At 32.9% G+C, this 26,490-nt stretch overlaps 2 protein-coding genes across 3 annotated transcripts in view; one reads left to right on the forward strand and one right to left on the reverse strand.

Annotated features, from left to right (window-relative positions):
* LOC144968549 (putative small nuclear ribonucleoprotein Sm D2) overlaps nt 1-26,490 on the reverse strand; it is a 399,977-nt gene that overhangs the window by 105,751 nt on the left and 267,736 nt on the right. The window lies entirely within an intron of this gene.
* The window catches only part of LOC144968399 (HEAT repeat-containing protein 5B-like), a 59,692-nt gene that overhangs the window by 22,537 nt on the left and 10,665 nt on the right, over nt 1-26,490 (forward strand). The window contains exons 4-30 of one of the 2 annotated variants that reach the window (XM_078906709.1): nt 72-180; nt 450-599; nt 1,582-1,753; nt 2,109-2,266; nt 2,540-2,789; nt 3,216-3,368; nt 4,079-4,329; nt 5,486-5,597; nt 6,626-6,778; nt 7,057-7,156; nt 7,731-7,840; nt 8,303-8,466; nt 9,178-9,210; nt 13,089-13,163; nt 13,696-13,902; nt 15,729-15,797; nt 16,566-16,687; nt 17,197-17,356; nt 17,960-18,149; nt 18,568-18,737; nt 19,577-19,724; nt 21,017-21,175; nt 21,798-21,924; nt 22,399-22,517; nt 22,950-23,053; nt 23,240-23,317; nt 25,710-25,778. In XM_078906709.1, coding sequence (XP_078762835.1) covers nt 72-180; nt 450-599; nt 1,582-1,753; nt 2,109-2,266; nt 2,540-2,789; nt 3,216-3,368; nt 4,079-4,329; nt 5,486-5,597; nt 6,626-6,778; nt 7,057-7,156; nt 7,731-7,840; nt 8,303-8,466; nt 9,178-9,210; nt 13,089-13,163; nt 13,696-13,902; nt 15,729-15,797; nt 16,566-16,687; nt 17,197-17,356; nt 17,960-18,149; nt 18,568-18,737; nt 19,577-19,724; nt 21,017-21,175; nt 21,798-21,924; nt 22,399-22,517; nt 22,950-23,053; nt 23,240-23,317; nt 25,710-25,778 — 3,712 coding nt within the window. The remainder of the gene's footprint in view (nt 1-71; nt 181-449; nt 600-1,581; nt 1,754-2,108; nt 2,267-2,539; nt 2,790-3,215; nt 3,369-4,078; nt 4,330-5,485; nt 5,598-6,625; nt 6,779-7,056; nt 7,157-7,730; nt 7,841-8,302; nt 8,467-9,177; nt 9,211-13,088; nt 13,164-13,695; nt 13,903-15,728; nt 15,798-16,565; nt 16,688-17,196; nt 17,357-17,959; nt 18,150-18,567; nt 18,738-19,576; nt 19,725-21,016; nt 21,176-21,797; nt 21,925-22,398; nt 22,518-22,949; nt 23,054-23,239; nt 23,318-25,709; nt 25,779-26,490) is intronic. The other variant, XM_078906714.1, reaches the window with a different exon arrangement.

Below are 26,490 nucleotides of genomic sequence, written 5' to 3' on the forward strand. Positions count from 1 at the left end.
AAATAGGACTTTTTTTTTTCATCGCTTTCATCATTTATTTTTTGTAATTTATTTTCATCACCTTCGTCTAGGGCTGCAATTGCCTGTCTTGGTGCCATGTATGAAAAGTTGGGGAGGATGACAGGAAGATCATACGAGGACTCAGTGCAAATTCTCATCAAATCACTAAAAAATGCAGAGGTAATAATCTTATTTCATATCTTTTGTGCAACTATTTTTTAAGTTACAGCAACGTTTAGATATTGAATGGAAGTTAAAGACGTTTTCCTTTTTTAAAATTGTAAATACAATGATAATTTTGCTACTCCTGAGAATGTACATAAAATGAAATCCATTTATATTTTAATGGTATCTGTCATATTCAGTGTCGTTATAGACATTATTGTTCTGAACATTGTATCATTGCTAGTATCATTGTCATTTGCATCTTTTGGGGGTTTTGTTTTCAGTCCCAGGGTAGATTTGAGATAATGAAAACTCTTGAAAAGCTAGTGACGGGTCTTGGGACAGCTGGCACAAATGTGTACAAAGACATTTACAAGGCTTGCAAACAAGGCATGTCGGATAGATCTATGGCTGTCAGGCACGCTGTAGCAAAGGTAGGTGAATTAGATGAGATTATCTTGGTATGGGTTATATATACATTCTATGAGTCTATTGACTCATTTCTATAATACAACCATCAGTCATGAATAACTTGTCACTCCAATGAGCACTAATATTTGTTTATTTTCTATTTTAGAAACAAAACCAAAAATTTACAAAGTTGCCCTATATTTTCATAATCTTCACATCTATCACCACCATCATTCCATCCTAAAAATTTATCAACATAAGCAAATTAAGATACTGTACAAAAGCAAAGACGTAAAGGAACATTTATGTAACAATTAACGTTCTGCAATACAAAATAGTGCACATTGGGTCACAACAATCTTTTTTATTCTTTTTTGCAGACTAGAAAACTGTTGTTTTGCTTAAATTTATAAAAGTTTTGCATAGATTTATTTATTTCATTAGTTTAAATGATTTGACTGAACACCCATTTGGGATATCCCCTCCCATCAATTATTAAAGCACTGGTTCTAATCTCTGTAGAATCTGTATTTTTCCTGACTCATTTGTCTGTCCAGCATTTAGTGGGTTGTTGGAAACAAAATAAATCTAGTGGGTGCTTATTAGGAATGGATTGGTGTCCGATCCAAAGGTATACTGTCTTCTAGACTTGACTTATTTGACTTAAGCCTCGTGATTCTTTGTGGAACATTGGGCTGCAACAGCACTCTTCCATCTGACTTGGTTTTTGGAGGTCTTCTTTATCCGGGCACAGGTTTTGTCCGGCTGCCTTCAACTTGGTCTCAATTCTTTGTCGGTCTTTTTTAGAAACCAGGGAAAACTTCGTCTTCATGGATTCTATTGATCTAAAAGACTAATTTTTAACAACAGCACCATTTAGATTGTTAGAGAGATTTTTGTTTGCCTTTGAAGTAATCATTTTTAAAAAATTATGGCTGCTGATATATTCTTTTAACTTCAAGAATTCAACCCAATAATAATTTTTGATTTATTACTCATTCCCAGTGTATGAATGCTCTAGTGAATGAAGCCTCGTTCATGACAACCACTGAATTGGAGACAGTCACATCACTCTGTTTTAGGGCCTTGGATGGCTCTAATTATGATGCCAGATGTACCATATCCAAACTTCTTGGCAATGTCATGGCTACAGCACTATTGGCAAAGCATTCCTCAGGTATGCTTTTCCAAGTATGGATTTCTATTTTTTCCAATTCTATAACTCATTACAAACTAGGTGCAGAATAGGGTTTTGATGAGATTTAAAAAAAAAAAAGAAAATGATTATTTCTTGATTTTGAATATATTTTTTAAAATGCTTTGTGATAGCAAATACTAAATGAGTGCATGCATTTGTATTGAAAATGATTCACATATAAATTGTTTTTCATTTTTCTCCATTGATAATTAATATATTTGAAATTAAATGAAACAAAACGTTATGCTCAAAATATTTCTATATTATCTGTAACAATGACGTAATATTTTCCTTTATTTTAAAATTATTATTTTTCATTCATTAAAAATTTCAGCTAAGACCAAACCTGCCCGATTAGAAGATGTTTTGAACATGTTAGCCTCAGGTTTTATAAAGGGTAACCTTGGAGGATTTTTGAAAACCTCATCGGCAGGGGAGATGATAAAAGGATCAAATCCAATCAACAGGGAAATCAGAGTTGGTATCACCCATGTAAGTGAATGGTCTTAGATATATGTTTGTGTGTGTGTTTGTGTGTTTGAGCACGCATGTTACTTCATCTTCATGTTTTCTCATAATTCCAAAAATATGATTTCAGATGTGTTTAAAAAGTGATTGTTTACTTTGAGATATGGAGAACTTATGCACTGTTTTAGATTATGAATGAAATTTATTGTAGCTCGCATGGATGATTGTAAAAGTAAAGGATAAAAAAGAAAAAAGAAAGAGATCCTGATTTACCCAATGTTGCTTTGTTGTTTCCAGGCTTATGTTCAGTTCATTAAAGTCATGGGTGCAGTTTGGCTTGAAAGAAACATCTCTGTGTTCCTGAACCATGTTTTAGAATTGGTTGCCAACCCACGAGCCACATCCACCCACGTGGATGCTGTTTACGCCAGGAAATGTGTCCAGTTCATCATGAGGAGTGTCATCGGAGGAATGTTAGGGGAAAAGGCACAGATTGCTGCTGCCAAAGAGATCTGTCAAGTAATCATCAAACAGATGAACACTGTTGGTGAGTTTTTTTTGGGAGTTATTTATGTTTAAATTATTTTTTTTATATCCAAAACATTTTGAATATTATTCGATAATATTAAAGATTACTCTTGTTTGTCTTGTCTTATTGATTGAGTGGTCAATACATAGATTATATTCATATCTAACTACTCTTTAAGGGTATAATACCTGAGGCAAAGTGCCTTTTTAATGTATTATTTTCAACAGTCATATTTGCCAATCTTTTGTGTAATATACACTGTGTTAATGCTAAAGTGACGTTTCTCTTGAAATTTAACTTATTGTCCCGTTGTCTTTGACAAGAGTCTTACATAAAATCTTTTGATTTGTAATGTTTTATTTTTATAGCTCATTTTGCATACATCTCAAATTGAGGTCAGGTTGTCATACTCACTGATTTCTATGAAAAATGTTCCTACCACAGGTGAAGCTTCAGTCGAGGCGGCTGATGGGAAAACCCAAGGCACTGACATTACAGCTAGTCAACATGTCCTGGTGTGTGCCTTGCATGAGTTGGGGTGTCTGGTGCTCAGACTTGGTACCTCTGCCAGTCCATTGGTTGCTGAGCCAGCTAATGGTAAGTGGTGTCTCATAAAACAAAAAAAAGCGATTTTAGTTGATTAAAAGCTTTTTTTAGGGCGATTCAAGAACTAATGTGAAAATGTTCATAACTTTTGAACCAATCAACATTTTAAAAGTCTGTAAATGGTGTGCAAAGGCTTATTTAACATGCAATCTTTGCATCAAGTCTCAGCATTACCATTGAATGCCCAATGTTTATAGAACCAAAAGAAGATGAATATCTCCACTGAAAAATGGTCATAGAGGTCAGAGGAGAGGTAAGATTTCTTCATGCGAATGGAGAAAATCTAAATGAAATTCATAAAGATATTGTTGACACATATGGAGACAATGCTATGAGCAAAAAACAAGGAAACCATTGGTGTAGCCTGTCTAAAAAAAAGGCACTAGCCTTGAGGACGAGCCACGCTCCTGCTGCTGACCTCTATCCACCACCCTTGATGAAAACATTAATCTTATAGATTTCCCCCCCCCCCCCCCCCCACCCCCCTTCCCACTTAAGGCTACTATTATGGCTTGTTATAATATTAGTTCTATGTGAAATGCAAACAAAACAAGAAGTACTTTGTCGTAGTAGAAGTCATTTCTTATAAATGTATTAATTGTTTATCAATTCTGGAATCTTATAAAATTAATTTCATTATTATCTGTATGAGTCACCCAATGTAAAACTACAATTAATTTGTCTTTATTTATTTGATACAGGTATCATAGAACCTGTAGTGTCCGTTCTCATCCATCCATCCCATGCTGCCCGTCTGTCAGCCTCCTGGTGCTTGGCCAGTATAGCTGTTGCTTTACCATCACAATTAACACCTCTCCTTGACCGCTGTGTGGAAAGGATGGACAAGCTTAGGTCTTCCCCAGAAGCTGTTGCAGGATATAGCAGTGCTTTAGCTGCTCTCCTTGGTGGAGTGTACCAATGTCCTCTTGGAATCCCTCATTCTAAAGGAAAAGTAAGAAACAGGATTGAGATTTTGTTATAATAGTTGACGATTGTTAAGTCTAAACATTTCAAATGAATAATTTTGTTTTTAGTTCTGAGAGTTTTGATTGAAGGAATTATTAGGTTTCCTGTGCTCATCAAAAGATTTACACATTTATCATTTTCATAATAATGTTTACTAATATTCAAAGAAAATTGTTCCTTTTGGGCTTTTTTATGATGGATTATTCCAAAATGTGATTTGTGGATTAAAATGTTTCCATTAAAAAGCATCTGAAAAGAGGTCTATCGAAAATCAAATAGAATATGCCAGAAATCAGAATGAGATAGTGATGGCAGATATAATTGGTATGATTTTATCACTATTGATTAACTATTTCAATACGTAATAAGACAGAAGGGCTAGATCTCAGGTGGTCGCTGGTTCAGATAAGTAAGTATTACGAAATAATACGTAATCTTAATGGATGAGTTCTTGAATTTTCTGTCCAACACCAGGAATTTTATCAATTATACTTTTATTCTTGAATAACAGTTTGCAAAAGATTAATATCATGCCTTCTAATTCCCACGATATTCTTCATCACAAGTGAGTGATGTAATGAGAATTACAGATGTAAAGAGAATTAGTGACCATATCTAGTGTCTCCATCTATGCGGAACATTAATCAAATTCATGAACCTTTGGCATCTAATATAATTCAAAGACACTTGAAACTTGTTCCATTATAGTCGACAATACATTTCATCAAGAGCAAACAATTATTTGCATCATTTTCTTCTAAAATATAAATTATTTGTTTCTCCACAATTTACTTAATATGTGAGGTTCATCAAATAATATAAAGATAAAATGGAATTGATTGTAAATGACTCAATGACGCTGTTGATTGAGAATCTACTGTAATACAATTAATTTTATTTCTCTTACATAAGACACTTTTGTTTTAGGTAAATTTTCTAAAAGGGCAAATAAAGTTTGATAATGTTCTGAAAATCATTCTAATAAATTGGCCTGCATTCCATTTAACCATTAAAAATTATATAGAAAATATATTGTCACAGACAGAATGTTGAAATTAAGCTGGGTTCCAATTATCAGCTTTGACTGATGATGTTGACGATGATGGTTATTGTGGACTTTTTTTTTTCAATGATTTTTGCAGCAAATATTTAACATTGCTGAGGAACTTTTGCGGACAGCTTCTCAGAACAGTCGACTATCACTTCAAAGGACACAGTCAGGGTGGCTATTACTTGGCGCTCTTATGACACTTGGTAAGATTTATGACTGTTTGTTATATCTTCAAAATATTGAATATCTATGAATGATAGCACAGAGGGGAAAATGTCAAATGTATAGTTCCCTTTTTGGGAAATTCTCTTTTTACCTTGTATATCATCTCTCTGTTACATATTTTGTGAAATTTCTGTAAATTTGTTTATCAAATAGGTGAAAATAAGCGTTCTGAAAAAAATGCCCAAAATGCCAGCTTAAAAATCACCAAGTTTTTGGACTTTGGCACGAAAGACACCAAATTGGCAACCATGAGCCAATCTTTTTTCCTTTCATCTAATTTTCTAATTAATCCTAGATTGTTATAAGGAAAGTTACCAACTTGTATTGTGCAGTTAAATTCGAATAAAAGTTTGGGTTAAGCAATGAAACGTAAGTTTTTAAAAATCCAATTTGTATTTTTACAAAAAAAAATTGTAATATTTAGATGCTACATATTCTTTGTAGATCAAATATATTAGTTGACGCTAACCTTTGAAACACAAATTTCCAAAGCGACATACCTGAGAGTGATTACAAATGCAGAAGCTTAAGTCTTTTCCTTGAAAGAAATTTTTTTTAAAGCAATGCCTGTAAATTATGATCGTCGTCAGAACATTGCTCAAAATAAAAAAGGTTGATAATTTGCAATTGAATATATTTCTTTGCAAAATTTGAAGTTCATCCAACATTGTCAAGGCTTGAGGCTTTACAGATAAAAAGCCTGTTTTTTGGGGGTTTTTTTTCATTTTACTATGCATTTGAGTAGTATGTCCCTCTTTGCGGGATCCCATGCTTTTGCCAGACAGGGACTTCTAGGTAAACTGGAAATTCAAACATTGATGGGATTGCTTTTTTATAATTTTGCTTAATATTTGAAACAATCTCCTTTGTCTTGCTTTTAGATTCTTTTAACGGAAAGTGTTGCAAGCGCTGTGAAAACCGTTAAATACTATACAAGAACTGTATAAATCTGTGACATCTTTATTTTTGGTTTGCTCACATACACAATACCTATTTGTTATTCCAGGTCCTTCAGTCATTAAAAACCATCTACCTAGGATGTTGCTTTTGTGGAGAAATGCATTCCCAAGATCTGTGAGAGAGTTAGAGTCTGAAAAAGTTAGGGGAGAAGCTTTTACCTGGCAAGTCACTTTAGAAGGGAGAGCTGGAGCGCTAGGTGGTATGTAACAAAACTTTTCTAAGTTGAATTTGGTTTATTTGATGGAGAAGTTTAGGACACAAATTTTTTAAATTGAATTATCATCAAAATATTATGGTCAACACACACTTAATCCAGAAGTAAATTAATGAAAAATAAAAAGGAATCATATATTAAAAGAACAAGATCTCACTGAGTGTTGTAATAGCATATCCAATACTACAGTGTATAATTAAATTTATTGACAAAGTAGTAGCTTCTATCAAAGCCATATAATATTTTTATATTCTATTAATTAGTGATGTACAGCTTCCTCCTCAACTGCCGAGATCTTGTCACAGAGGATGTGATCAGAAGAATATTGGCCCCTCTTGAATGTGCCCTTCTTATGATGTCACAGTAAGTATATTGAATTTTCTAGATTTGTATAGTATAATCTGAATTGAATTGCTTGTTTTGATTGTCTTTTTAATGTTTCTTAAACAACAGGGAGCCTTATAGCTCAATTGGTAGTGTACCCGCTTGATTGATCCCAGATAAAGTCGAGATATTTTTCTGCTCTGCCCCCTACCCAAAGAGTAGCAAGCAATTGTTACTGTCCATTTCACACTATAGAAACTGGAATAAACTCCATGGTCCTAATGGCTCTGAAGGACTACTTTTTTCTTTTTAAACAATCATTTTCTAAAGGCTCAAATGAATCCAGGTCATGGATTTCTCCCTAATCCTTTCAGTAATATGGTAGTTAGATTCCAGTGAAGATCTTGCAAAAGTTCTTTCTGACAAAATAACTTCTTAGCACAAAGGAGCATAAGCCATTCATGGTGTTCATTTGTTTTTTTTAAATGTTTTAAAAACTGGGAAATTGCACAATTTATCTCATTTTTTAAAGCATTCCATTTTTCTATATGTAATGGGCTAGATTTGAAGGAGTATGAGTTTTGTTTCATTGTGTATTTTGTTTAATTTTCAGACTGGCATCTGTAATCAAAATGTATGGCCCTCATCTCAAAGCAAGTGCTGCTACAATTCGGCTGAGACTGTATGATGTCTTGTCGTTGCTTCCCCCAGAATCATTTGATAGTAAGATATCATTTTAGATCATTAAATGACTTATTTTTTAATTTGCCATTTCCATTGAGCCCACCGTGTTTGTTATCATCTCTTTCAATTTCATTATCATATCATCATTACTTTCACCACCATTGATGTTTTATTTTATTTTTATTTTTTTCGATGACTACGATGTTACTAGTGTGCATCTGTGTGAATGTGTCTATGTCAATATTGTATTGTTATAAATGTGTAACCAAATGACAAATTGCCACTATTTGAGGACAATAAAGATTTATTATATTATTATTATTATTATTATTATTATTATTATTATTATTATTATTATTATTATTATTATTATTATTATTATTATTTATTATCCTTATGATGAACTTTTTTAATTGCAGAAAAAAATGTTGAAATGAATAAGAAATCAAGAACCATTTATTTATATTTGCCGGTAACTTTACTTTTTTTCTCCTGGTATAGGTTTATATCCAAATCTTCTTCGTGAACTTGTAGCAGAATTCACCTTGACTGACAATCCGGCAAACACCACTACATCTCAACTAAGATCCATGTGTCATGTGGATGACAGTGTCATTCTGGGGTCTTGGTTACAAGAGACAGACCACAAGGCCATTGAAGACCAGGTAATCACATCTTTTCAATGAATGGCTTTTGATCTGAAATATTTTATTGGTCAATTATTTTGACTGGGTAAAATGCCTTGAGTGGTAAATAAATTGAGATTTATTTATTTTACTCCTTTATTACTTTTTATTTCATATGTGTTCCTATTAAAAATCTCTTTGGAAAGAAAAAGCATCTTAAATGGTTTTCTTAATTTTTAAGATTATATTCGCATATTGTGCTCTTAAACCATTCTGGTCCTTTTCCCGGTCTTTCCTATTTGAGTATGTCCCTTTTAAAGTTCGTTTGTCTTAGTGTTGTGTTGTTCTCCTTTTTTTATTAAATTTTTAAACATTTTATTCAATGTTTAGCCATTCCCTAGTCTCATTTCCATGGTGTAGAGTAGGTAGTATTAATAAATACATGCCGAGTTTGTGATCATTTAGATATAAATTTCAGCATTTTTTTAGAATTGAACAATTTACAATGAATGAAAAGATAAAAAAAAGAAAGAAAGAAAGAAAAGAATTATGTTAACTAACTCCTTTATAAGTTTAAATATCTTGATAAAAGTATGAAATTTTGTTTTAAAAAACGGAAATGAAACAATTTATTGGTAGAAGGTAAGGGTGAGGTCACTAAAATTTTGGAATAGCTGCATGGATTGATGTGAGAAACATTGTATTGTCTGGTCTTATGTTTTCCATCTACTCGTCATATGCATTATATAGATGGAGCCAAATCGTAAAGTGGATAAAGAGAATGTAAGTACTCGTGACCTGTCCCGAGTTATCCTCTCCTGTTGCCTGACAGCCATGTTGGATGATTGTTTTTTTTTTCCCTTTTGCCTGTGAAAAATCCCTTAAATGAGATGACAAGAAAAGCATGAAATTTACAATTGGTCCATAGCTCTTAAGTAAAATAATGGACCGCTTGAAGATTAGGACTGCCAAATTATATTGTTAAATTAGAACCGAAAAGACAGCCTCAATAGAAAACATTAATGAAATATTGCAGTTTGTCCTTGAAGTTTTCTTCATTTAACTACGTCATATTCAAATGAATGACTGAAAAATAAACAATCTATGATTGCACAGAATTTACCATTTGTTTGTTTTGTATCGAATAAGTTTTAGAATGGTCTGAAGTTATTTTTGATATTTAAATTTATTGAGCTTAATGGTAACATGTTGCAAACTTCCAGAGCTGTACATTTCATGGCATGCTGTTGTCTGTTTATTTCTTTATTTTTTATGTGAATGACAATCTTTATTTTTTATGTGAATGACAACCAAGGAAATGGAATATGTTTACTGTTTTATTTATGTTTCATTTTAAATCCTCTTGTGACATTGTGTTTACCTTAAGATCAAAAATGAAAAGACATTATGCAGAGTACTCAAAAGAGTGGTACTCATTTTAATTATGACAATTTTTCAGATCACCCGCATTGTATTTTTTTTACATCCCTAATAACCATGACATTTTACACACATAATGAGATGATGATTACAGAGCAGATTGACGTGTTAGTGATTATTGATAATAAGGAAGGTTGTTTAAGTTGCTGAGCTATATGTGTACTTTAGATAAAGTCATACTGAATAGTATGTGTCATGATGAACTTAGTCATGGACAGAAATTGTTTAAACCATTGTTGTCCATTATTGTCACAGTCAGGCAACAATGACTGGACAGTGCTGTCAAACCTTTGTCCTTGAGTAAAGCTCTTTATGTGTATCATCTCACTTGTGTAAAATTTGAATCTGATTTTAGGCATTTAAACATGATATAATATTTTGATACAGAAAAGGCCCCTAAAAGACATCTTGCACTGTATGAAAAAGAAATTATTTCTAAATGTTCTACAAAGGAAATAAATGTGCATTAAAAAAAAAACAATTTTTTGGTTATAATTGTTGTTTTTAAAATATATATATTTTTTTTTTTTGGGCGGGGGGGGGGGGGGGGGGGGGGGTTGATAATTATTGTTTAAAAATCACTAAACTATAATTGATTTTTTATACGAATGCTATAGATTCACTACAGATTGAAATGTGTCATCACAATCAATGTTGAATGTGGCTATTTATATTGATATTTAATATAAACACCAATGTTTTCTTTTTTTTTTTTATGTCCGTTATTCATTGTAGGGCAGTGAAAATGAATGAATAAAAGACGTTGTGCTTGTTCCCCATTAAAACTTTTTGAAGTAAAAAAAATGTTGATAGTTTTATTTTGTTTTGTTTTTTAGTATTTTGGTTTTTTAGTATTTTGATAATAATAAAAAAATATTAGTTACTGATAGTGTAAATTCACCAAATAATAGTGCTGTTCAAAAGTAAAAAGTGGTTGTTAATGCAAGTATTATATTGGACACTGAATGTTATGACTTGCCAACCTTAGAGTTTTTTAACATAGCATTTTGACATCTGGCTCAGTCATATAGTGCATCTTTGTCTAACAATGTACATCGGATGTTAGATATATTAGATATGGTCAATGACCAAATGGGTGAGAATAATTGCAAAACGCTGGCCCCAGTATTGAGTCCTTGTGTTATGCACTTTAACATATCATAACATATGGTATAGGGCAAAATAGGATAAAATCCCTTGGATGCCCTTAATATTAATAGTTATGCCACAAATTTATTGATTAAAGATTACAATAATGATACACGTGGTAAAGAGAGTATTTCAACTTAAATATACTCATGTATATGTGGTGTACAAACATATATCTTTAACCGTGACATGCAAAGCACACACACACACGCTTATAGAAGATAACCATAATAATATATCAATGCATAATATATACATAAAAGATTGAAAGATTTAAACACATTGCTTAACTCCTGAGGTGTGAATAAGTGCCTTGCTTTAGGCAATGACGGTTATTGTAAAAGTGTTAGTACAAAAAATAGAAGCCTTACATGTTATTTGATTCTATATGGCTTATGGGGGAGAATAAATAAATTTTGAATCTCATGGAGCCGGTTTAATCTGTGGAAGTTTTATTTTAGTTTATTTGTATTGCACAATGTTGTCCCTTATATATGTTTATTATTATTATTATTATTATTATTATTATTATTATTATTATTATTATTATTATTATTATTATTATTATTATTATCTTTGTTTTTTAAAATGATAATAAAGGAAGTGTGTGAATATGTTTTCCTTTCACAAGCCCTCACCTTCCTCTCAATGCAGCCTGCAGCACATCCCTTAGGTCCTGTGAATATGAAAATTGTCCTGATATAGATAAATGCATAAGTAAAAAATTTCATTTCTGATGTCTTTTTAAAAAAATGTCTTTCCTAATGATATCTTAAAGCGCTTTAATTGAACAAAAGATTGAAGATATTTGCAAGGAAGAAAATGTTGTGGTTACTGTTTTCAATTTCTTTTTCAATGGCTTCATGTTAAGCATTTCAACAAATTATGTGGCTGCACTTTATGAGAAGTCAATCATTAGCACCCTTGGAGTGTGTACTCTTTTTAAATGTAAATTCCACCATCCATTTTCATCTCCAATCGGAAAATAATGGAATGAGTATAGTTTAATTAAATGAAATATTGCATGTTATTATTCATAGGATACCTTTAAAAAGTTTACTTACCATGCTGAACAGAAATGATTCCCCTTATTTGATTTTGTCTGTCTGAAATAACAAGTAGAATATTTCTGTTTTAGCGAGAATGCCTATTGTAAGGAATTAAGGTGTGATGGAGTGACCGTCTACTTATCTTTAATTTAAATAGAGATGATCCATTCTATGCAAGTGTTGCTTTTTTTTAAACATTAAGAGCTTATTAAGGGCTACTTTTTACGGAGCTTTATAATATTCACACATAGAAACAGAAATTATTAGGAGAAAATCTTTGTTAAGAGCACTAATTTAACTATATATATTTAAAGAGGGTAGGTTGTTTTGTTTTTTTCATAATAATATATTATGTATACTGAACAGGAAAAAAAAACACAAAACAAAAGACAAATATTAAGAACTATAAAACATATTCGCATTTAAAATGGAAATTGTCAAGCATTTGTCTCCCTCAACAACCTGGTAAATATGGCATAAAAGAGTATTCTAAGATGCTATGTACTTTTTGTCTATTATAAATGTATCTGTGTTGTCCATACCAGTCTAATAAATTAGATTAAGATTTTGCATATTTGCTCCATTGATTTATCTTGCACATTCATTGCATGGTTAATCTTTAATACAAAAAGAAAGCGATGAAACTGCTTGTTCATATTTGTCCTTACTTTTGGTTTAAGTTCACAAGAAACCAAGAACACCTCAAGAACATCTATGTCGTTACACTGATACATTCTACATGGAAATGAGACTGGGATCTTTGTTTGTCCCATGGCATGAATCGTTTGTTATATGTGGATTTCTAACCAAAGAAAAAAATATTTACACATATCGACCTGTACTTAAAACAATGTAACAACCATTGACTTCTTCAGTGTATAACTTTTCATAGATAGATTGAATCAGATCAGTTTGACATACCCTATTATCTTCACCCCTTCCTTGCTGGATACTGATATGTTTTCTTCCAGAAGAAGTTATAAATCATCAATTTCAATAGTTGTCTATTATTTTTCTTTTCAGCTGCAACCAAATAGTGCATCTGGATCAGGTACATTGGAACATGACAGTCAGTCCCTGTTTTTAAGATGTCCACCGGTCAGTTGATATATTGTTACAATTCATTTGTGTGCATTTAGTGGAAAATATTCAGTTGATTGCATGCAAATTATGGTTATATTTTGGTTAAATCAAGTAAGCTGTTAACTTGTCACCAAAGCTATATAGAGATGGAAATAATAAAATGATGTTATGTTCGCATTAAAAAATGTTTCTATCACTATATAAGCATAAGCTCTCTTTGATAATGCATTTATATATTATTCTTGACTACATTAATAAACACAAGATTTCCTCATACATCAATTTCAAGAACTTGAAGTAAATTTATGTTAAATCTTAAATCTTTGAAAGTTCCGACATCTAGTATTTTCAATATATGCCAATTGGTTGTGTTGTATAACTCCTAAAGCATAGCCTGATGTCGATGTGTTAATTTCTTATTACTTCAATATTAATTCCTTTTTGTAAAATATTGAATGACTGATGGATCGAGATTTTTTCTCTCGTAATTACTGAATATTGAAAGATCCTCATCATTTTTTTTTAAATGGATATTTATTCTATTCAGAGTGAACCAGTCCCAGGCCCACTCCCCTTAGGAGTTGCCGTCATTGACAGTTCTGTCAAACTGTATGGTGTTGTCTTCCCACATGTTGCCCATAAACATCGCTTCCAAATGCTGGAACATTTCAACGAATGCATCAAGCAAGCAAAAGGTCCTAGACAACAAGCTGTACAGATGAATATATTTACTGCTGTTCTTTGTGCTCTAAAGGTATGAACCGACTTCCATACATTTTTAATGTATTTGACAGTCATTACAATATCTCTCAAGATAAATTTTATCCTTTCAGCTCAAACTTCGATGTCACTTTCTTCATCATGAAAGAAACAGCCAAATCTTCAGACAAGTTTATTTGGATTATCTAATGTATTTTATTTTCAATTTAATCTTTCAATATTACCCAGAGATGCCGAAACTGCAGGTTGACTGGATAAAATTATGCTCTTGAGCAAAAAATGCCAGATTATGGGCAACTTCAGTCAAATTCCAATGAGATAAGGTTCCAAGAAAAGCTTCCACCACTTCTACAGTATCATCTCAACCACCACAGCATCATCTTAATTAATCATCATCATCATCATCACTAAGACCACTTCTGCAACAAACACCACCACATCATCACAATCACCACTACTATAAACACCAACACGTTATCATTACCACTGCACAAAAATCACCACCACATTATCATAACTATCATCTCTACCAACACATTCATCATCTACCACAGCCACAACACCACCACTGCATCATCGTCGTCACTATCACCAGCACTACAACCACTACTATTACCAACACATCATCATCATTGTCACCACTTCTATAACCATCATCACATCATCATCACCACTACTATAACCATCATCACAACCACCGTCACAATATCATCACTACCATCTCTACTATAACAGCTGTTACTTCAAGCACCTCTACCATATTATTATGAATTACTACCATTACCACAGCAACCACAACCACATCATCATTAATCACCACATCATCATCACTACTGCCACTATCACAACTATTATCGCCACATCATCATTACTACCACCTCTACTTAAACACTACCACCCCATCACTACAACAACTCTCACCTCTTCATCATCACCGCCACTCTACTAAAACCACGAATACATCACCATCACTACCACAACAATCACCACCACCTCATCTTCACTGCCACTTCTGCTACAACCACCAGGACATCATTATCATCATTACCACCTCTGCTACAACACATCATTACAACTACCACCACAACATCTTCATCACTGCCACCATCACTACCACCACTACTACAATCAACACCACCACTACATCATCGTCATCACTATCACCACTATACCTACCACCATCACATCATCATCATTATCACTACCACTACTCCTACAATCACCACATCTTCATGATAATTGCCATCAATACTACTGTTAATTTAAATTTGACATTTTTACTTTTTATAAAACAGTATTGGGTTTTGGAGCTTTATTGTATCTGATAAATTATTTAGGTATTTGTCATTGTGTTTAAATGTTTTACAATCCTCAAAAGATGGAAGTTTGTATGCGGAAATTCCTGTTGGGCCTTGAAATTCCCGGAATTGTGTCTGAAATTCCTGCGAGTTAAATTATACGTTGGCATTTCTGTTTATCATACAGCAATCACATTAACATTTTATATTTTCAGCTTCTCATGACCATATCAGCTTATATTTCCGCAATTTTTATGGGTTAGACAATGTGAATTTATTTCATATAGCAACGATCTATTGGTTGATATTCAAGATTTTTTACCTGCTGATTATTATTCAAAAAAGCTACAGAAATGGATTTCTATAAGTTAATTAAATTGTGGCCATTATTTTGAGTTCATACATCTTTACTTTTCTTAATAAAGATAAATTCTTATTTGAGCATTATGATTTCCCAATTTTATTTGGTGATCAATGTTTATAAAGAAAAAAAATGCATGTTCTTTGTTGTTGAAAGATCTTTATAGTAGGTTTTGTTCTGGTTTCATTTGATTTTCTTCAGAGCCTAGCTGAATTGAAGTCTAACCCTGGCCCAGACGATGTTAAAAAAGCAGCGTTTTCATTAATAATGGTAAGTCCTGACGATTTCAGTACTGCCAGCTACAAATTATTAAAATTTAAATTATCTCATTCTTTTCTCAGATTTTTAATTGTGAAGTTTAATGAATGGCATGAATGTAGAAGAACCGCTTGCCCAATTTGTGAAAAATATTTAAAGAATTGGTCGCCTGAGTAGCACATTTTATTTATGGAAGTATTTATTTTGAAATAGAGTTTGATGTATTTGTGCATTGACAAGCCAACAGTGTAATGCTGTCTTAAAAATTGTCGATAATTCTTTTATATGCTGAATCTTTTCAAAACTAGCTAATTGATTAAAGCATTGCACAACAACATGAAGGTCCTGGCTTTGAGCTTCTCTTAATGCACTTTTATTTTTCTACATTGAGCAAGATTATTGACCCTTGACCACTTACTTGGATAACGTGGGTTATTCCTTTTTACAGCAGACAGTTTATGAAAACGTAGTTCTACAAACTTTTGGCCTCAATCTCATAGCTTTATAAATACAGTTAATTCAACAGATCTTTTTGAAAAATAACAATTTAGGAATCTGAAGTGTTATTCAATTCAACCTGCCAAGGCAGATTTGTTTGTTATGAAGTTATGTTTGGTGCCCTGAAAGATATGAAGTTTTACAATATCAGTTAGGTAGATCTGATCCTTGTGGAATTCTAGGAAACAGCATTTGATAATGCCAGGCTAGAAGGCGTTATTTAAAATTCTTTTTTACTAATTTTTGCCGCACTAATTTCTCTTTGTGAATCTTTTATTTTAGGATGCAATGAGTAGCAGTAATCCAATTTTGAGATGTGCTGCTGGTGAGGCTTTGGGAAGAATGGCTCAGGTGGTTGGAGACAGTAAATTCATCGCCGAAATGGCCCAGTACAGCTTTGACAAGTAAGTCACCAGCTTGTGCTTTCTAATCATTGTCTTTTAAAAATTGGTATATGCAGATGGTTTGGTAAACTGTTTTTATGCACTGTCAACTACTTTTTTCAGAATAAATCATTGCAGAAAAAGGGAAGGGGCGCCTATCACAGTCTTAAACATTTGTTGTTTTTTTGTTTTTGTTTTTATGCACTGATGTCTGTTTACCCAACAACAAAGTAAAAGCCATGTGGAGAGGAACTGATTACTCTATCCACATGCTGTTGACCCAGGGATTTGCTCCAATAACATAACAGTTCTCAACATTTGTTTCAGAAACAAGGCTTTTTTACACTATGGCCATGACATTTTACTGATAAAAAAAATTGATTCTTAAATTGCCTTGAGTATTTGAAAGCAGGTTTTATGAAAACATTCACATTTATTACCATTTAATGTAGTGACATGTATTTTAAAAATTGAAAATAATCATCAAAAATGGGTTTTTTTCTGTTTCATACATTAAATTAATTTTTCAGATTAAAGTCAACTCGTGACGTAGTCAGTCGAACAGGTCATTCTCTTGCTCTTGGTTGTCTACATCGGTATGTCGGTGGTATGGGCTCCAATCAGCATTTAAACACATCAGTCAGTATTCTCCTTGCTTTGGCTCAAGACTCCAACTCTCCTGTAGTACAGGTATGCAATCTTTTGCATTTGAAATTGACTTTATCCAAAATTTTATGTTTTCAGTTTCATTATTGGAATAAAACTCCTCAGAAAGTCCAGTAGAAATGATGTTTTTAAGCACACTAACTGGATCAATAGATCCCTCAATTCACAAACAGACCTGGTTCAAATCCGTGTAGGGTCACTTTTTTTTTTCACTGTCTATTTTTCCGCCGAACTTTTAATGGGTGAAAGGGTCAAAATTAGATGCAGCAAAAAAAAATAAAAGCACTTTGCAATGTCTTATCCAAAAGGTAGCTTACAATAGTTATTGTCTATTTTATCCAACAAAACCATAATAAACTTTCATTGATGGGCTTCTTCAAACCAGCACTACTTTTAAAAGTTTCAACTGATAAATACTGTCAACTATATTTCAGATATATTTATATTTATAAGAGAACATTGAAACATCTCATATCTCATCTGTTTGTTAAAACCCCAGTGAGTTTAACATCATGGAGAAGGAATATTCACTTTACAATTACATTTTGCTTTTATACTGAATATATTTTTATAATGTCATTTTGATAATTTAAGCATATTTATGTACATTTTATATCGTAATTACAGGTATGGTCCTTGCATGCATTAGCCTTGATTGCTGATTCTGGTGGCCCCATGTTCCGCAGTTATGTGGAGCCAACTCTGACATTAGTGTTACAACTCTTATTGTCAGTCCCACCAGCTACTGTGGATGTTCACCAATGTCTTGGAAAATGTTTGTCGGCTCTCATTACTTCCATTGGACCAGAATTACAAGGTTAATTTAAAAATTGTCTCCCCATGATAATGGAATGTGAAAATTCACAGATGAAATATTGTGTGTGTTGGTGAAATACTATTCAAATGACAAATTATGAGTTTTTTAAAGTAACTCTGTAATCAATTGATGATTCACAAGATAACATATTGTTCATAGAAGAAATAAGAAAACGACTTTTGTAAAAGTGAATTTATTCCAATATTAATTGCATGAATTATCGAAATCTTCGTCTCTTTTATATTATCTTACTTTTATTTGTCTAATAGTGCTACAGTTCTCTAGAATACGAACTACAAAACGCTCACTGAGTTTTGGATTAGCTCATTAGATAATTGTATGAACTCATTGCAACTTGCCAAATGTAACAAAGAAATACAACTTTTTATATTTAACAATATTTTTTTTTACCTAACAGGGAAATCAAATGCCATAGTAATGGCTCGCCTGTATTGTCAAGTATGTTGTGCTGTCATGCAAGCCCATCCAGATTCCTTGGTCCAGGCTGAAGCAATAACTTGTCTCCAACAACTCCACATGTTTGCTCCCATGCACCTCAACCTTGGTAGTCTCGTTCCTCATCTCTGTGTAAGTGATACACTATCATGATGAGTTCTTTTAAAAATCACCAAAAAAAAAATTCCTTTTTACTCTAATGTATAGTTTTAGTGGTGGAGAAGAGTCTATTATTATATCCACAAGTCATGGCAAAGAACATTTCTTGAAAACTCCCAAATGATATTGGACTGTGTTTAAGGTAAATGCCGAGAATCCATCCTTTTACTTGGGGACTTTTCTTAAAGGTATCAGAACACCTTCAGGGCACAGAATTGAAAACAAATATTGAATTGAATATGAAGCATAGAGACCCTCATTTTAAAAAATGATCTCAGTGCAAAGCAAGCATCTATGGGCAAACGGGAACTTCTCACTTTTCTCAATAAAGTAAGCAATTGCCCAATAAGACAGAAATACTGGTTCACCTCTAGTTAATTAGGAATTTCCAGCCAAAGCTCAAATAATATTGGTCCTTGTCACACCTGCTCTAAATAAACGTATGGTTTTGTCATGTTGTGACACTTTTATATCCTCTCCATTCTCCACCATCTAAAAACAAGTATTGTTTTGCACAATATTGCAAATCTTTCTAGGCTGAAGAAAACACGGGGTCAGTTAGTTAGAACCCTTGCCATGGCCTTGTAAAAGTTACAATGCTAAAGGCCAGTTATCAAACTATCAGAATAATGAGTTAATTACCTTTTGTGATATATTTCCTCATTTCTTTTTAATACCTTTTTTTAAGCATCAAATTTTTTAAAAATTAAATTACCCCGTTCTCAATAGAATACAAAGTAAGTCACTTTTTATGGGTGGGGAGGAAATAAGCTTATTCTTTATACAATATATAATGCTTTTTGATGTTCCAGGAAAACTTAACAAGTTCACACTTGTTGCTTCGAAGAGCTGCAGTTTCTTGTTTACGACAGCTTGCTACAAGAGAAGCTGGTGATGTCAGCACTTTAGCTCTGTCTTTAGTTGGAGAGGTTGAAAAGTCATCACATATCTCAGAAGCAGGTAATGCTATTTTTGTCAGGCAATCAATCAACTTGAATCATTCCATAATTGGAGGAGAAAGAAAGAAATAAACTCTGGGTGGGGTTCCTGACCTCCCATAGTGGGCAGGGAGGTACTTACTGTGTCTTCTATCCCCCTATGTCTGTTTTCCAACATGCTTTCTGTCTTTGTCTTGGAATGAGATTACTTGGTTTTGTCCTGGTCCTGGCCGGATACCCTGGCTGGGAGGGAAACAGTCAAATGTATTGTTAGTTTTGGGAGATGATATTTTTTCATTGTAAATCATCTCTCTGTTAAGCACTGTATTGTTTTGTTTACATATATATAATTTGTAAACATTTGAGTGTATCCCTCTTAGTTGGGACCTGTGCTTGTGAATGGATGAGACTTTTAGGTGATCTCAAACTAAATACACTGATAATGTGCTCTTGGAATCTACATCTGTTTCCTATTTGAACCAATTCCCCTTCGTGTTACCTTTTCTTGGATGCTTTAATTGTGATTCTAGAACTTTTTACTATCCCATTGTCTTCCTTTTTACTGGCGCTGATATGACCTTAATGTGTTGCAAGTGCCGTAAAACCCCTAAAAACAAAACTGACTGCATGGTGTTGATCTTTGTTTAACACAAAACGAAATTATGTTAAGAAACATTTTGGGCAGGAACTCCTTTTAGCTAATCACAAAAGAAGCAAAATACAATTTATCAAGGAAGATGACAGTTAGTGTGTAAGCAGTGATTTAAGTTTAAAACATGCCAGCTTTTAAAAAAAATTTATTTTTTTTTTTTATTTTTTTTTTAAACGTGTCAGCTTAATATAATTATTTTTTACAAAGCACTCATTTCGATGTGTACCCATATGAAGCAGTTTAAAAGTTTAGAATTAATAATTTTTCAACGAGATGAATGCCTTTTTAAATATTTTCATGAATTATAGGTTGACTTTTATTTCTTTCCAGATGTGAGGTGTTGTTGTTTCTTTATTTTCATCTTTTTTTGTGTGTTTAATTTTTGATAGATGCAATAAAAATAAACCTTTCAACAAATATTGTGAAAATTTGAATGAAAAGTCTCCTTACTACCCCATCAAAGGATTTCAATGATTTATACTTAAGAGGAAAATTGTAAATTTCGATAGAACACTGCACTGAGAGTGACAAAGTGAGAAACCTTAACTCGTTCATATTATTTCTTCTTCATTTGTTTTCTTAAGTAGGCATTTGGCACAAAAGCTTTGCACAGTGTGGAGAAACGTATTTATGTACTCTTTAAACCTTTTTTCATGAAATAGGACTGGAGGGTGTTTTATTTGGCATGCTGGACACAGAAAATGACTTCCAACTACTTTCCAATCTCAGAGATACAATTGATTCCCTGCTTCAATGCCTGGCTATTCCTAATCTCAGGCGATGGCTTGCCCTTTTGAAGGAAATCCTATCAGCATCCACAGGTCAGCACTCTTATGGCAAACTTTTAATAATTGCCATAAATGGCAGTTCATTACCTAATTCAAGACAAAATATTTTTAGAACTACCTATTATTTTTTTTTTTGCCTTGCATTGATAATGATGTGAAAATGTGGCAATAATTGCAAATAATGTAAAATAAAGTAGTGTACTTTCTTCAACATGTTGAATCAGCTATTTCATAAAGAATAAATCCAATACCCGATGATATTCACCTCTGTATTTTTAATTGAACCATAATATTTCTTCTGGTTTATGCCTCGAAGCACTCTGATTTGTAACTCTCCACCAAAGATTATTTGAATATAGTTTCATTATCATAATGGCCATCTTATCGACCAGTCATTAAATTATATGAATTTATTTTCACTGTCATGACCATCTCATTTATCATGACTACTTGTTTTTGTGAGAAAATCTTTCTGTTTCATTCTCTTTTGTCCATCATTTATTAATATAGAATTGGTGGAACTGTAAAAAAAAAAAAAAAGAAATTGTAATAGATTACTTAAGACCCAGAATTGTTTTTAAAAATTTATTTAATTTTCCTTATGAAATGAATGCCTTAATTTTTTATTTTGCCTATTATAAATTCTTGTTAAAAGATTCAACAAACACTGACAGCACCATTGATCTGGGCGGTGATGGAGATGACGAAGAAGAAAATGATGATATTGATGTGACATTGAATGCCACTGAACCGGATGTCACCCATCCAACTGTTGCTCCAAGGTTCGTTCGTTTCATTCATTTTTAAATCTAGTTGCTTGTTAAAAGCCATGAGGCTTGCAAACTCAACTATATTGTAGTTCATTTAGTTTTGCACAATCTTGCATTAGATCATTTTCATCTCCCCGTCATTTTCTGCCTCCTCCTGTTCCTCCTCCAATTTAACAAGTCAAATACATTATAATTCTTGTCTCAATTTTCACTGAACAATATCTTATTACTCATTAATTCATTAACTTTTGTTGTATTTCTTGTCCAACCAATAGTGGTTGGATAGCTTGGTCATATTCTTGATCTGGCAGAAAGCACTCTTTTTTAGAGTAACATTCTTTTGAAAGGATAGTAATTGTTATTATCCATTCATGTCACAGACTCAGATCCTAACTAAATTTATCTCGTAACTCATAGGACTTCTTTGTGAAAGAGATCATTACTGCTATCATAGGAGTTGGATTCATCAATTTTATTCTATTTCAGGTGGCCTACACGGGTCTTTGCAGTTGAGTGTCTGATGAAAATCATTTCATCTTGTGAAGGTGGGGAAGGTCAGTTTGACCTGCAGCTGGCTAAAGATTTGAAACAGAAAACTGGCAACGGTAATTTATACTGGATATTTTAAATGTCAAATTCAGTGTTGTAAGACCATGTGTAATTTTTTTTTAAAACCTATCTGCAATAAATCTGATTACTTTTGTGTTTGTGGTCAAGACATTATAAGGAAATTTTGAATTTAGTAAAAAACCAAGTGGTGTTTAACAAAATCAGTTGCAAGAGCTGTAATACTTGATACAAAATTGTTAATGTGTTCTCATCCAATATTTATACTTTGGCGTTGTGCCATAAATTCTCTTCATGATTCAAAAACGCATATTCCTATTCTTAGGTTGTCAATATTATAAGAGTAAGGCTAAAAAACAAAAATAAAGAAAAACTTAGAACAAAATGAAATGGAAAACTTTTCCTTTGGTTTGTTTCAGTTGGAGATAAGTTTTTTGCAATCCTTTTTTTTTTTTCTTCTTTCATTTCAGAAAATTATCTTGTTCTCTATTTGAGTGATCTGATCAGAATGTCTTTCATTGCTGCAACCTCAGACAGCAACCAACTACGTCTAGTGGGACTCTCTGCTTTAGAGGTTTGTTACAATTTTATCAGGGTTCTAGTTAAAACTGTAAAACTGATTATTTTACTGGGGTTTTTTATCTCTTCTTTTACATGTTCTATGTCTTTTATCATATTGTAAAATCTATTCTGATTTGGTCATTATTTTATTTATTTCCAATGATGTTTGAATAAAGACTTTCTCCATTTCTCTAAACAGGAAGTGATCCGTAGATTTGCTGCTGTGCCGGAGCCTGAGTTTCCTGGTCATGTTATTTTGGAACAGTTTCAAGCACAGGTGAACTGACTGGATGATTGATTCAGTGAAATTTCTTCAAAATAATGATTTAATAATTATAAAACGTTGCCAGGTTACAAAATAACAACCACAAGCTCCATGGTGACTTCTTTGACAACCCCGTGACTTTGGGAACGGGGGGGGGGGGGGGGGGGGGGGGGGGGGAGTCCTTAATTTATCACTATTTAAAGCAATAATTAATCTCCATGGCAACAAATGGTTTTCAGTCACCATAAATAAGAACTACATTAGCTTTTAAAAACTTATTTATTTCTTTTAATCACACATATAACTCCTTGAAAATAATGTTATGTTTTTTTGAGAACTGTTTTGATTGAGATGAAATTAGATTTAGAATAACAATTTATTGTAGATTGTTAAAAGAAAACAAAGTGGTGGAAGATATTTCTAAAAAGATATATTTTTAAATCGACTACTTTTCTAAAGCCTGCATTATATTAATTTTTGAAAAGCTTCAGGTTTTAAAAAACAATATTTTTAAAGACTGTGTAATTTTATTTTTGGAAAAGCTTCAGGCCTTGAACAATCTTCACCCAAATACAAACTAAATACAGATAGTATTATTGTGTCCTCAGAAAGCTATTGCATGTCCTTTAACTCTTTAAGATTCAACCAGACAAAAACCGACAACGGCATAATATTCATGGGCGGGGTAGTCAAGACTGGCCTCAGTAAGTAAAATCCAATCGTTGTCAAGGAAATGACAGGCCCTGTCACTGCCGCAGTGTGTTTTCAGCTTGATGTATTTTAGAAATTGCGATTTAAATCCTAGTTTATTTGCGGGTGAAAATCATTGACATTGCACTTGTTTGGTAAAAATCGGTAAAAAATTACAACTTTGGTGATGAAAAATGACTTTGAAGACCATTATTGTAAACTTTTAAAAATATTATGAATAATTTATAACTCCCTTATTTGTGGGTCGATTTTGTCATTCGAGGTATCAATTTTATTGTAATAAAGAGATAGGAACTTCAGAGTTATTTTTTCAGATGTCGAAATTATTACTTTGTAATTTTAGCACCAAGAAAAATAGTCGGTAAATAAATTTGTTACACCTCTTTGATAGACCGCCGGGGTCCGTTCATGTAGAATTGTGAATCAAGCATCTCAAAGTCTTCGACCAATCACAGGCTATCTATCCAGCTGGCCGAAACAAAGACGCTTCTCCCCGTCGATGTATAACGCTATTGTTATGCAAGGAATATAACACCTTATGGAGTAGGCCTAAAAGCTAAAATCTAAAAGTAAAAAATATAATTCTGAGGAATTTGAAAGTCACATTGCTGAAATCAGCTTGAAAAAAGAAGTACATTGGTCTTTGTTTCATAAAAATCGGTTGAAAACCAACTGTTTTACGAATAAATTTGATTTTAAAAATTGCTTTTGTTTATTTTAGCTTTTTTTAGCAACTTTTTTATTTATCGGCCGATTTTCTTGATTTTTATATCATTGTTTATATCTCAATGAGACGAGATCAGTGATATACTTTGTTTGTTTCAAATGTAACTAGAACATAATTTGGCTTTTTTACCTATCGACCATGCCTGGATAATTTATTCAACAACGTGGCGATGTGACGCAACTATTCTATGGCCGTCTTCCACTGCATCAACGATGATTCAATTCATTGTTGACGGCTGTTGACACGTGAGCTGCCAGAACGACCAATCGTTGAAGGGTCAAGATGCTAAGTAGCCAATCGTTCTTCGGTCAAAAAACTGATGAACTCACGAGAACAAAAGTTTGAAATTTGGTGATGGACGGACCTATGAAATCGTTTCTGGGCGGAGTTTAGCCATGAGTGACCGTAGAAAACGAAAAGGCGACTACAGATATCAAAGAGTAGGCTTATATCATCAAAGGATGTCTACATGATTGACATGGCCATATAGGGAACTCATTATCTACTCCCCCAAAAAGAATCTGAACATGAGAGGTTTAATTAAATTAAACAATATTTTCAGGGGGAAAGTTTGAATAATTTTCACATAATTGTCTTTTGTGGAAATTGAAATGTTCCTGTTTTTCTTTATATTATTTACTTCTATTAAAGAAAATATTAATTACACTTTGTCATGAGTATCAATATGTTAGAGCCGACGTGAACATATATGCAGGTCTGACATCCGAACCTACTTATGTACCTGGTTTAACATTGTTGTAATGGACAACTTTTTGCGTCATTTTTTTTGTGATTTCCATTACTACAATAGGCCCATAAGAAATTGGGTTATCAGACCTGCCAATAAGTGCACGTCGGTTAGAGCCATATCGAATCTGATATCTTCCAGTTTTAGATGTTATTTTTATGATGAAATGACAATAAGTCTCAGTAAATATTATTTTTTCTTCTTTTCATTATATGTAGGTTGGTGCAGCGCTAAGACCAGCATTTTCCCCAGAGACGCCATCAGACGTGACAGCTGCAGCATGTGAGGTGAGTTACTTATGTTTCAGTTCTCGATTCTCAGAGGAATATTTATTGTTATTTATTGGGGTATTACCCTCTTTTTTCTTTTATCTTTTTTTTTTTCTTTATTTTCTTATTTTTAAAAAATGTAATTTGTTTTTTGTTTTTTTTTGGGTTTTTTTGGTTCTTTTAAGATAAGCACTTTGCTTGATTTGTTATCATCTGTACTATTTCAAAAGTGGCTGTATTCAGTTAATTGAAGCATTTGTGTAGGATTTATTAAAGGGGGTAGACCCTGAGTGTGACAATATTCTTACTGCTATATTTTATGAGCTATACAAGTCCATTGATTTATAATTGTCTTCAACAGTCGTATCGTCACTTCCTTCCTAATGACGTATGGTAACTTAGTAACACTGGCTCTAAACTATCGGAACAATGGCGGACGCCGTAGGAAATATTTCTCTGGCGAGCTTAAACGCGTATCCAGAGGAAAAAAACCCCATCAATTTGATCATGTTTTGACTTTTACACATTCTGATCACAAGGCATATGAAAAGGGAATGAAAAGTTCTAGCCAGCATGAAGAATAAAAAGTAATGATTTTCTTTGTTTAGAACCAAGATGGCCGCCGTTGCCGAGCGCGTGACATCAGACTACTGAATCCAATTGTTGTTGTATTTGAGGGATTTTTTGTTGTTTTTTATGCATTTTTGTTTGTCTGTGTTGTTTTTTTTTA

This window comes from Berghia stephanieae, chromosome 1, assembly GCF_034508935.2.
Source record: "Berghia stephanieae isolate SIO BIC M18660-M18661 chromosome 1, UCSD_Bste_1.3, whole genome shotgun sequence".
Classification (NCBI taxonomy): domain Eukaryota; kingdom Metazoa; phylum Mollusca; class Gastropoda; order Nudibranchia; family Aeolidiidae; genus Berghia; species Berghia stephanieae.